This window comes from Nanorana parkeri, unplaced genomic scaffold, assembly GCF_000935625.1.
Source record: "Nanorana parkeri isolate BGI_ZX_2015 unplaced genomic scaffold, ASM93562v1 scaffold460, whole genome shotgun sequence".
Lineage (NCBI taxonomy): Eukaryota > Metazoa > Chordata > Amphibia > Anura > Dicroglossidae > Nanorana > Nanorana parkeri.
In genome coordinates this window covers 679503-692229 of record NW_017306728.1, presented here as the reverse complement: position 1 = coordinate 692229, position 12727 = coordinate 679503, and the positions used below count along the sequence as shown (strand labels likewise).

General features: G+C 43.2%; 1 protein-coding gene across 1 annotated transcript in view; it reads right to left on the bottom strand.

Annotated features, from left to right (window-relative positions):
* Positions 1–4416: 4416 nt before the first annotated feature.
* Positions 4417–12727, bottom strand: part of RPS7 (ribosomal protein S7) — a 13408-nt gene continuing 5097 nt past the window's right edge. Inside the window, exons 4-7 of the mRNA XM_018560507.1 lie at positions 11334–11477; positions 7978–8042; positions 5442–5592; positions 4417–4531 (exon numbers count right to left, since the gene is read on the bottom strand). Of these exons, the coding sequence (XP_018416009.1) occupies positions 4454–4531; positions 5442–5592; positions 7978–8042; positions 11334–11477 (438 nt within the window). The 3' untranslated portion in view covers positions 4417–4453. The remainder of the gene's footprint in view (positions 4532–5441; positions 5593–7977; positions 8043–11333; positions 11478–12727) is intronic.

Sequence of the window (12727 nt, the reverse complement as noted above, 5' to 3'; positions counted from 1 at the left end):
CCCCCACCCCCCACCAGGGGCGAACGACTCCACCCAGACGATGAATCTCCATTCGCACCCTTGCAATTTCCACTTGCCAATTGCGAGGCGGCGAGTGGCAATTGAGCGCTGCTTTTTGGATACATGTGCATTTTACTTACTGCACATTCACACCTGTACCTGCCCTCAATGCGCTTACAATCTAAGGTCCCCGTCTCTCTTATACTGGGGCCGATTTAGACAGGAGCCAATAAATCTACAAGCATTCCTTTGGAGTGTGGAAGGAAACCCATGCAAGCACAAGGATGACATGCAAATAGTGTCCTGAAGGGCTAAGAGCCTTCGATTGTATGCGGTGTGCTGATGAACACTGCAGTTTCCCTTTCAGGACACACCTATCCATTGGTTCACAGTGCACGCACTTTATGCCAACACAATTTGTCCGTGTTGGACAAATGTAATTCCCTGAACTAAGAGCTTATTTACACATTTCTGATTGGTTGCAATAGGAAACACATTCATAATTGATGGCCAACATCCCCTTAGCATGCACAACACATAGTTGTGAGTGATCATTCAAAGCAGCACATGCGCACTTAATTGTACCATAACACACCAACGTATGTGCAATGCATTACCACAATACGTAGGTATGAATGAACCCAAAGAGTCTGCTTCTAAAAAGGTCAACCGCAAAGGCGATTGCCCTCACCGTGGGCACACTATTGTTACCTTCTTCTGGGTAGTAGGGCAAGATACAGTGAGCAAGGGAAACCATTCCTCTACAGGTTATTGATTTTCAGCAAACTCGCAGAAGCATACTTTTATCTATTCCGAGTCACGTCAACCCAAAAAAAATTACAATTTTTTCGCAAACTATTGACAAAAATTGAAGTGATCTATTGCCCTTTAAACATGAAAATGCTTAAAACATATCCCAGCAAAAAAACAGAATTCCTATTGTAGGGGATTTGTACCCCCTGCCAAGGAGGCAGACTAAGGTATTACCGACTTGGCTCTTTGAAACCGTTTAATGACCTGCATTGCTTTCAACTTGCATCTCAAAGTGCTCTTTAATGTCTGATAGGATGCTGCTAATTGGCAATCATCCCAATGTTTCATCTGTGTTGGAAAATAGGATCTTTGTAATGTGTAAAATCCTTTTCTTTTGGAGTCTGTTGAAGGCTGCTGGAAGTCTCACCTTCAGGGTATACTGCCACCTACAGGAGGATTGGACAGCGACAAGCCAAAAAAAATGTACACTTGCCCAGGGTAGCCCTATTACTACCACCAGCATGCCTCAGTTCTGTAGCAAAGCCATACCTAGAGCATGATCATCAATTCTTAAAATGCATGGGTCATCCAAAAAAACACTGCATACACCTAACAGGCCTGTGACAACAGGCAATAGAAGGGGCTGAGTAATCGTGCAAATCCATCTGGTATTAGTACCAGTAGACCAACACAGGGGACCCTGAGGGCCTGTTCACACGACGTCCGTTTTGTGTGCTGACCGGCTCCGTACGCTGCTGCACTCAAAATGCATCCCAATGTATCCCTATGTGTTTTATGGGCTCCAGTTCACGTGCGCAGTCCGTTCAGCTTACGACAGAAAAAATACTGCATGTCACATTTTGTCAGGTCCGGAAACGCAAACGCATCAAAAACGCGGCCAAAACGCACTGCATCAGTCTGCAGATCTGCACCTGATATCATGTAAACAGGCCCTTAGGATAAAAGTTGTACATTTTCCAAGGCTTTCTGCTCTCTAGCTGTCTCAACTCCAATGCTCTCCTCCAGAGCCTGCCATTCTCTGTGACCCCTTACCACAACCTATCCTGCCAACCCATACTCTACCTTCAGGCAATCCCTGGAAAGGCACCTTATCAGGGAAGCTTATTCCACTTCCTGCCAAAACCTGTACACCTACTCCTTCAGCTCATCCCTCTTATTACCTTCTGTAATAACTCTCCGTGTATATTGTAAGGCTCTCATGAGCAGTCCTTTAGCCATCTACTGTGATATTGTAGCTGTACAGTCCCCCCCATATTTTGTAAAGCGCTATGGAAACTGTTGGCACTATATAACTCCTTAATAAATGTAAACTCAAACAGTAGAATGACATAAAGGACCCCGAGGTCTCAGCACTACCTTATCATTGAGAATAAACAGTTTACATAAATTGTTAGCGTAGCTCAATGTCAAGATAGTCTGTAGACAAAAGGCAACCAATAAGCACAATTCTTTTTTTTTTTTAAACAGGTTTGCAATCACGATAAATTTGAATTTCATCATTTACGCACACTATTGATGCTGGCGCCGTGACCGTAAATGTCATCCACCTCAACCAACATTGTGGTAAACTAATGCAAGGCTGCAGGCACCAAAGCTAAGCTGCACAGAGGTGAACCAGTGAGCACAAGGCAAAACCGCTCAGGGAAAAAAAGCAACATGAAAGTCCTGGATGGTAGGAAACAATCTAAAGTGAGGGATGATGGGGTGGGAGGAGTTTAAGTTGTTCTCAATTGTGTTTCCTGCAGGGGACACCACTCCGGTTGCTGTCCTCGAAGATTAATTCTTATTTTACCTTTCTTCATGTAGAGACAAAATCCAGACCACAATTGGATGTGACAACTATCACATCCAATTGTGACCTATTGCTGTCTGAAATCTACCAGCAATATATTAAAACAGTGACGGCTCCTGTATTATGAGGCTGGACAGGGCTACATACAGCCTCTGTACTGACAGAAAATGCGGTGACATCACTACACTCCTGTTAACACTGAGTTTTAATTCACTCCTACAGTACACTCCATGAAAAACCCAGGAGCCCATTAAAGAGAGCTGGTAGATTGCAACTTTAACCTCCTGCCACGATTTTAATTTGGTGCTGGGACTAATAGCCGCTACCCCAGTGCGGTCTAATAGCCGCTACCCCAGTGCGGTTTTAAAAAGCGATTAATGCAGCTTAAAGGGCAACACTAAAACTACAGAAAATCATTTAAAGTACCCTCCCCTGCTTGACTTTTTATTTTGCCTCGGTACATGTCCTTCATGGCAGTACCCAGCTACCCATTTTTTTAAACTAAAGGGTATCCTGAGCCCACCATTGTGCTTGTCACTAGTCTTAATCTATTGTATGGCCACAGACATTGTAGCACATGCACAAGAAACATTGTTTCAGCGCTTGCATAGTATACAAAAAGAATTGTGGAAAGGAACATTGTGCAAAGTTCTTTGTCAAGAGACTCTGCATGTCTCATGCCAAATTATCTGGCTCCTTGCTACTGAGTAGCTGGAATGTGGCCACAAAATATAACGCTCGACAGACCAGCTTTAGATTCTGCATCAGCTGCAAAGGCACATTGATTTATATGCCCAGCATTAAGCTTTTACAGTTTTTTTAGCATTAGTTTGAATTACCCAAATCTGACAATTCTAATGCATGTTCCTCTACTGTAATGACAAGCAGTGTTACATAGGCACAATGGGGGGTGAGTTTATGAACGCATTCGCAATAACTTTTTTGTTGCAAAGGCCAAAAGGTCATGCTAACAAACTAAAGTTTTATCTGTTATGCATCTTTTCTCCCCCAAATGTTCTTGCGACATTCATGTTTGCGACTCATTGCACATATTTGCAACATTTTGCATAATTTCTCAACTGCGCAGTATTTGCATCCAGCCTAGAAGTCCCCCTGAGCATTTAGTACTTGTTCACATCAAGCGCGTTCCAGGAGCAGTGCAGTTACAGACCGGAGCAAAACTGCGTCCAATGGTATTTTTGCTCCAGTTCACCCTGTAGTGTTCAGTTCCAGCACAGGTAAAAAAAAAAAAAAAACTGCAGCAGGCCCTATTTTACCTGCTCTGGAACGCATCATGCAAACGTCCTGGAACGCACTGAAAGCCCATTTTTTTTAAAACCAAAAATGGCCCGGAACCCATCAAAAACAGGGCAAAACACACTGCACTGCACGTGCAGAAACTCAAGCATGCATGCCTTAAAGTACTGCAAAGATAACTCAGCTAAGCACGTCAGGGATATTCAGCTGTCATCCAGGAGATTCCCTGCAAGCTTATGAGAGTTCAGGCACTGGGATAATTTTGAGAATTCTCTTAATTAAGGTATTTGAGAAGGAAACAAATGAGCATAATAAATCTGTCTATCTGCACAGAAATCAGGGATGCCACAGTTTAAAGAGACACTGATTATGCTACCAAATTAATAAAAATCCCCCCAATGCATTCCTATTTAATCTTTCTCTCCAAATAGGAAAATGACAGTCTGTTCAATCAAGCCGTCTCTAGAAAGAAATACACTGCTCGCTGAGAAAAGGCTTCACTGTCACTACTCATCCATACATATTAAAAGTCTCAGTACAAATTGCCCCCAAAAATTCCTGTTCCAACGCTTCTGCAATGAATAAAAAGCAGGCTGAAATACAAGTGTTTTTTTATTATAGCATTTCACTTTACAGCTGAAATTCTGGGAATTCAAATATCACATCTTTGCCTGTGAGTTTCTTGTAGACACCAGAAAATGTTTCAACCTGGACAAAAAGAAAGACAATAGCAATTAGTTACTGATATAGGAACAAGACCAGACTTAACCCTTCTAGAACATTTATACATGTATCCTGCATGGTTTGTCTCCCCAGTAATAGCCCGAGAGCTCGAGGAAGTTGTAGGAATATACAGGACGCCGTCCACACCAGCCCGAAGGTCGGGGACATGCGTGTTCTTCAACGTTGTGGAAGGGGACTGTACGTCAATGCGCCAGAAGACGCTACGCTCCCATACGCCACCTGGACAGAGCCTGTGAGAGCAACCTCACAGGATATCCACGTTGGTGATTGCAGTAAAGCTGCACACAATGATATGGACTGACTGCATAACTGTTTAAGGTCAACTGACCCAAAATACTAAGTCAGTGGGTCAGGATACAAGACTGGCATTTTAACAAGGAAGCAGTCAATGACAACCCAAGTATCCGACAGATTTAATGTATGCATTACATTTGCCAACATCACTTCTATATTAACAGTACAATCTATGGCACCTACACTGGAATGTCAACTATGTTCTCTCTTGTTGGGATGGATATAGGACCAGAAAGGCTGAAATACATGTTATCCAATGACACCCCAGGCTGCCTCCAGTCCTGATTAAATATCAGAAGTCTGTATGAAATGCTGTTAAATGATCTCTAAGAGGAGGATAATTAACCCAGGCAAATCCAAACTCCCACATTCACCAAATGACTATGTTCCTTGGCCTTCAGACATGTAGTCTTTAATCAAGGTAACTTAGAGGAAGTACTTTTGTCCGGAAAACAGAACAATTCTGTACATTTATCCATCCCAGCTAGACTACTCACAACTGCTAATCTAAGGTTATATTAACAGCCAAGAGCAACTACTTTCCCCTTCTATTGTCTGCAACATTCAGAGAAATAAATACCTTGTGTTCAACATTGTTCTGTTGTGCCTTGTCCAAATGGACTTTAATAAGCCGACTGCCATCCAACTTCACACGGATTCTCTTGCCCACAATTTCACTTGGGAACACCAAATCTTCAAGAATGGCATCGTGTACTGCAGTCAGAGTACGGCTGGGAGAAAGATTGAGTTATGGATTAGGAGAAAAAAATTATCCCAAAAAGGTAAAATAAAAAAAATTATCTTAGCAATCATACAATTTTGGTAACAGTTGACAGTCAGACAAGGCACACTTTGTCGAGTTCATATGCCATAGTGATGAATTTCAGAGAGTTAAACAGCAGTCCACAAAAACCAATCTTAGCCAATCTAATTATATAGAAAATTGGTAAACCAGGCAGAGAGCATGATTGTCTTAAACTTGTCAAGTCCCCGGTTCTTTACTGTATAGCAAACAAGTTGCCAGTCGCAGTGCTGAGATACTAGTTCACCCAACAGGTGTCAAGGATAAGTACTCAACCATTTGGATTTCTTACTTTATTACAGCCGGGGATTAAACCCGATTTAATTGGAATTCTGTCACAGATCTACACAATGTAGACAGTTAAAAAAAACCTAAAGATCAAAGCCCATGGAAGTACCCGAACAGTTCTTCCATCGAGTGCCATTTATAGGACTTTTATCATCAGGAGATAATCAGGACCAAGACCACTGCACATAACTAGATCCTCTGAAACTTGAATATCCACAGACCTGGTAAAACCCAAGAGCAAATTAAGCCAGGTACTCCAACCTCTCATGGGCAGGGCAATCCTTCACCATTTTGTCTTTGTAACTTTAATGTCTTCCTTATATTGTAAAGCGCTGGTTTACAAGGTTCCAGCCAAGGTGGAGACCGACAGGATCTGTTCTCTCAGAATAGACTGGAATCACAGCAACCAAGTCACAATGGAGCCACATTTAGTGTATTAATTCTTTGCAGTATGATGCAGCCTCAGTTTAGGCTCTGCTGTCCACAACCTTGCTGCATAAAGAATACGTATCTGACCTACAACCATTTCTTATCCACAGGAAACTAGTCTTAAACCTTTGAGGTATACTGCTGCATACAGGAGGACTGGACACTGGAAAAATAATGCAGGCCAGCCCAAGGGATGAATCCTAACGGCATACCAGTTTTTGTTTTGCTAGTGTCCCAAGAGGATACAAGTCTCATTTTTAGCAGTGCTGTTTTAAAGACTAACCTGTCAGTTTACTAGCACATTTTCCTCCAATCAAGACTCCTGCATTGTGGCTGGGTGTTTTTCCCCTCGGATGTGAAGCTATCCTGAACTGGAGTTTTGAAAGACTAGCCTGGAAGCAACCTCCAGGCACTGGGTTCCAGGTGAGTCACTTTCCAGAATACATTTTTGGTTAGGTTGCCTGGTCCAGAGCCGTTGGCATTGCCTCAGTGCTTGCCCCATCTCTGAAGACACCGGGAGTTTCCTCTTATTGGCTGCTCAAACCTTTGGACTGAACTGAGGGGATTAAAACCCATCAGGTTTTCTTTGCCCCTTGGGGAGATGTCCCTTACTTCCAGTCCAGAGGAAGCTATGGCAATCTCTTCGACTGGGGCACACTGCAAGAAAACAATTTCCAGCAAAATGGGGAAAGGTTAGAACCAGTCAGGTTATGAGTAATGTCTGTATTGCTTCTTAAGCAGCGGTGTGCAAATTAATATAGAATTCAGGAACCAGTCTGTTCAATCCAGGAACCTGCTTCTGTTCACACCTAGAGAAAATCCTCAAAAACAGGCACCAGCTGTAATTTTAAGGAGCATTGACTACCTGACTTCTGGGATTTATCCTGCTCTGTTCTAATGTGATATTCACTACAACACTACCTCCCTTCAAGCCATTTGTGGTTCCGATGTCACAGGAAGTCAAATCAAATCTCACCAGCAGGGTCACAACCAGCACTAAAAAGTCTACAAATGTTCACTTTACATTAAAGCAAAATAGAAATAGTTGCACTTCATTTCAGTTGCAAACGTGTCAGATGTAAAACCACATACTAACAAGTGTATCCTGCATGGTTTGTCTCCCCAGTCACTGCTTGCACGCTCTGGGAAGTTGTAGGAATATACAGGACACTGTCCACACCAACCCGAAGGCCGGGGACATGCATGTTCTCCAACATTGTGGAAGGGGACTGTACGTCATTGTGCCCAGAAGACACTACGCTCCCATACGCCACCTGGACAGAGCCTGTGAGAGCAACCTCACAGGATATCCATGTCGGTTCAGATGTCTGACATTCATCTCTGACGGAGGTGTATAAAAGCCCAGCATTTTAACCACCAAGCTTCAGTATGATAGACACAGCTTAAAAGGCAGGCATCTACTGCTCCGGCACCTCAAAAACCCAACAGTCCTGAGTAAGAAGCATATGTGACTACTCACTGGAGGCTGCTGCAGTAAAGTACAGAAATGTCATAGGAGGGGAAACACCAGTTGCTGCTTCCAGGCTACAATCTGGGCACAGGCTTTACTGATAGTAGATTTTGAAAATCCTTTTACCTTCTGGGACGCTTCTGCTTGTTTTTCGTGCGGCTTTTTCTTGTTGGTTTGGGCAGAATCCTTCTCTGTAAAAAGAAATCAAATTCAGATCACTACAGCAACACTGGTAGGGAAATACATAGCAAAATATCCTTGAGAGCATGAAGAGGTAAAAAGTTTTACAGGGTTATTCACAAAAGGGTGAAGCGTTGGAAGGCAAGAGAAGTGAACAATCTGGTGGACAACATCGCTGAACTGGAGAATTTTTCCAAATCAGCTATTTCAGCCTAGAGTGTTCACTTCTCCTGCCTTCTCCAAACTCTTCACCCTTTTGTGAATAACTGTTAGATTCTCTCAAGAGCAAATTACACAACACAACTTAAGCAGTGTTACCAGTCTGTGCTATTCCCAATGTCGCTAGTGAAGGTTTTATGCACACAAGAATAAAGCAGCTATTTATAACTTAATAAGAACAAAGATATACTGATAATACACAGCTAAAATAGCCATACTGCTGGACAAACCAGAAAAGACCATATTAAAATGTTCCAGTTTAGGGCCCCATCAAAAATATACATAGGACCTTTCAGTCCCCAGAAGCAGACATATGATGACTGGGCACTGACTGCTTTATTATTTTATGAAGCAAACCATGTCTGGTCCCTGGGCTCTATGCAGCAGTCACCTTTAAGGCAAATAAGCACACTTAAAACCCAGTAGGGATGCAGCAAAGTTTCAGCCGCCAAAACATTTCAGCCCAAAATGTTACTTGGACAAAAGGCTGAATACAATTTTTTGGCCGAAATTGCAGTGCATCTCTAGTTTCTCTCCTCCCCAGCAAGGAGGAGGGAAACTTTCAGGAGGCCAAGCGGGGCAGGGAGGAGAGTGATACGAGCGGTGTCCAGGGGTGTGGAATTCCTATCGCCCGACGCCCGGGACATGCAGTTTTGGGCGCCGGGTGAGTAGTTTTTTAATACATTCAGCCCTGCTCCGGACAAGCAGAGCTAAATGTATATTGTGGAGCCGCCGCTCGTTGCCAGCTATACTTAACTTTCTACAAACAGTCCTTACCCTCCGCCAGTACAGGTGTCCTTACCCCGTACTGTCCAGCGCATTCCTGCCCTATGCATTTTGAATTTTGCTCGCAAATTGCAAGCACTCATTGGTCAGCTGATTGGCCGGGAAGCCAGCTCCTTGCTGGATTGGCCGTCAATCAGCATCGAGCCATCTTCCCAGCCAATCAGGTCATTACTCTCCGCCAGGTTTGCCGATTGGCTAGCAAGCTGGCTCGATGATGATTGGCCGGGAAACCGGCTTCCCAGCCATTCACAATCAAGCCAGCCAAACAACATGGAGTCGGATTCCCTGGCAGTCAGGAAGCCGGGTAGCATCTCATTACCCGCTGCCTGGCTTCCTGATTGCCCGGGAAGCATGCTCCATGCCAACGGAAGTACCGATACACAGTGAGTACTGAAAGCAAAATATTGGTACTCGATACCCAAAAACTGGTATTGGTTCCCTAGATTTAAACTTTTTAAAACTTTTTTTTGTATTGCGACAAGTAGATTGTCATGAAGGACAAGTAGATTTGACCCCTGCTTTAGCCCTCGGACAAGTAGTTTTTTCAAAAATTTCCACACCCCTGGGTGTCACAAGAGGCCACACTCCTCCCGCATCACCCAGCCTCCTGTGACAGATCAGGATGAAGAGCAGGTTACAAGCAGTCGACGATCAGCAGATTACAGAGTTCTTGTAAATAATTGACATAGTATGTTTACGGTGTCCCCAATTATGAACAGAAGTGCTCAACATCACTTCCTGTTAATTCATGACTGGACATAGCAAGTCATCATAAAGTGTGGATATAGTAATGGGACATAAAATCAGGATAGAGGTTTCCTGTTCATAACAGATGCTGCAGACGAGGATTGAGGACCGTGTCCTTAATCTTCTGCGAAGAAAGGAAATATAAGGGGTCCGTTTAGAACCCCGAAATCTACCTAGATCCCCCAGCAGTAAAAAAAAAAAAATTATAAGTACCAAAATGGCATTTAAATCATTAAAAAGGATGCCTAGCAGTAGCTGCGTATCAAACCGGCTACTGCTTCACTCCATTTACATGGTATTAAATGCCACTTCCTGCTCCTCATCCAATACTAAAAGGTATCCAATTTACCATTAAACATATACCATACTGACCACAAGCCTACATCTTACATAAAATAGGGGCCTCACTGTCAATTCAAAAAAATACCAGACGCCAATATGAAACAGATAGTGTTCAGTGCAAATCTCAGTTTGGCGCACGGTCCACTTCAATCACAGCGACTTTATTGTGGCACACTACCATCTAACAAGCATATGTAGTTTTATGTCCTGCATGGTTTGTCTCCCCAGTAATAGCCCGAGAGCTCTAGGAAGCTGTAGGAATATACAGGACGCCGTCCACACCAACCCGAAGGCCGGGGACATGCATGTTCTTCAACGTTGTGGAAGGGGACTGTACGTCAGTGCGCCAGAAGACGCTACGCTCCCATACGCCACCTGGACAGAGCCTGTGAGAGCAACCTCACAGGATATCCACGTTGGTCAATTTTACACATTTATCATCTGCACATACATAAAAGCACGCTGTCCATTTCATATATACCCAAACTGATTAATGTACAGTTCTTGAGGGGCACCTACAAAGAATGGTAAAGGCTCAGGAATACAAACCTTGTGTTACTTAAATGCTTACTGACCGGAAAAAAAAAAAAAAAAATCCACTGGTCAGGTGTACCAACATGTTACTAGCTGAATACTTGCTCCAGATTAGTAACCAAGGTAGTGAAACCAGATCAGGATTACAGAGCACACAAAACATCAGCATTGGCTGCCATATTTGTATCCAGCCAGACTCCTTTAGGGCTTGTTCACACCATGTCCAGACCAGAAAGTTTTGTCGCACCTAAAATGCATCCCAACGTAATCCTAGGTATTACCGGGCTTTGTTCACACCAGTGCAGACCATTCCAGTGCGGAGAGAAGGAAGCTGCATGCACTATTTTTACTGGTCTGGAACGCACCAAAACAGCAAATGCAGCTGAAAGCCCATTTAAAGCTAAAAAAAATGCACCGAAACGTGTAAAAAAAGAAAAATGATTTATATGACACCAAAGCCAGAAGCACTCAGCACTAAAGTACACCAGATCAAGGCCTATGCAATTCTGTAGGGGGGCACACAAACATCCCCAGAGGCCAGAAAAACAAAGGCATAATAATCTAAGCACATGGTCTGATGTACTTTCATATACTATAGAATACCATGATAGGATTAAGTGCCGATGTACCCTTGAGGTAAAAGCTAAAAAGACCACAGAGGTATATATGGTTACCTGAGCAATGAAGACAACGTGCTTGCCGCTGAACTTCTTTTCCAGCTCGCGCACCAGCCTAACTTGGATCTTCTGGAAAGATTTCAGCTGAGGGACTGGAACGAAGATGATTATTGCTTTTCTACCACCCCCGACTTCAATTTCCTGTGAGAAACAGCAAAAAAGCAGGTGTGTATACCATGGTTTTGTTTAAGATCCCTTCACACAGGAGTGGTCAAGTTAATGGAAGTCATGGGAACCTTTTATTACGACCCAAGTTTTATCTTCAGAAAAAGCTTTGTTGCTTCCAAATACTCCTTTACCCAAAAAGTGCATATCCTGCCACATGGCGTCTCCATAAAGCCCCAATGCTGTATCCCTTCAGAGAGGTTCGTGTACAGTCAGATGACATGGCTGCCAGCTCTCACGTGACTGACTGAAAGGGCTTGTATTGGCCCAATTCAGAATCATGGGTAGGGAAAGAGGAAGCATGTCCAAAAGGAGAAAATGGGGCATCTGTGGATGAATAAAAAAACAAATCTAGGATTTGGGCAACACTAAGCTTTATTAAAATACAAGTTCATTTTTGGAAGCAGCTTTTTTTTAAAAAAGGAAAAAGGCAAGGGTTGCTTTAAGATTTGGGCCATCAAGGGCTCATTCACTCTTCTGTACTTTCAGCAAGTGGTACTGATCACAGCCAAGCACCTTATAATTCAAAGTCTAAAGTGAACTGAAGTTTAAATGGCAATTGTTTAGCTCAGTACATTCAGTGGGGTGGAGCATTTGGACCATGGCTGCCCAATGGGTATTGACTGAAAACTCTTGCTAAAAACCATACAAAACTACAGAATTCTCCCTCCATCACTAAAATACACAAACATGTCAATTGCTGCAATACAAATACTTTAGAATTCATTCCTAGCAGGTGAAAACACTAAATGAAACTTGAGTTTGTTTTTTAAGTGTATCCTGCATGGTTTGTCTCCCCAGTAATAGCCCGAGAGCTCTGGGAAGTTGTAGGAATATACAGGATGCCGCCCACACCAACCCGAAGGCCGGGAACATGCGTGCTCTACAACGTTGTGGAAGGGGACTGTACGTCAGTGCGCCAGAAGACGCTACGCTCCCATACGCCACCAGGACAGAGCCTGTGAGAGCAACCTCACAGGATATCCACGTTGGTAAATATGAACATGTAGAAAGACCAGCAACACGAAGCCCAGAACAAGGCCTGTAACTGCATTGTAATAAAATGTTACATGCGATACCCAAAGGCAAATTAGGAAAATTGGTGATTTGTCCAACTTTGAAAAGAACCATCACCACAGGGGTTTTATAAAAAGCCTTTCACACCCCAAACTTCACAATATTTGAAATATATATATCAAATATTGTGAAGATGATAGATAGAGAAT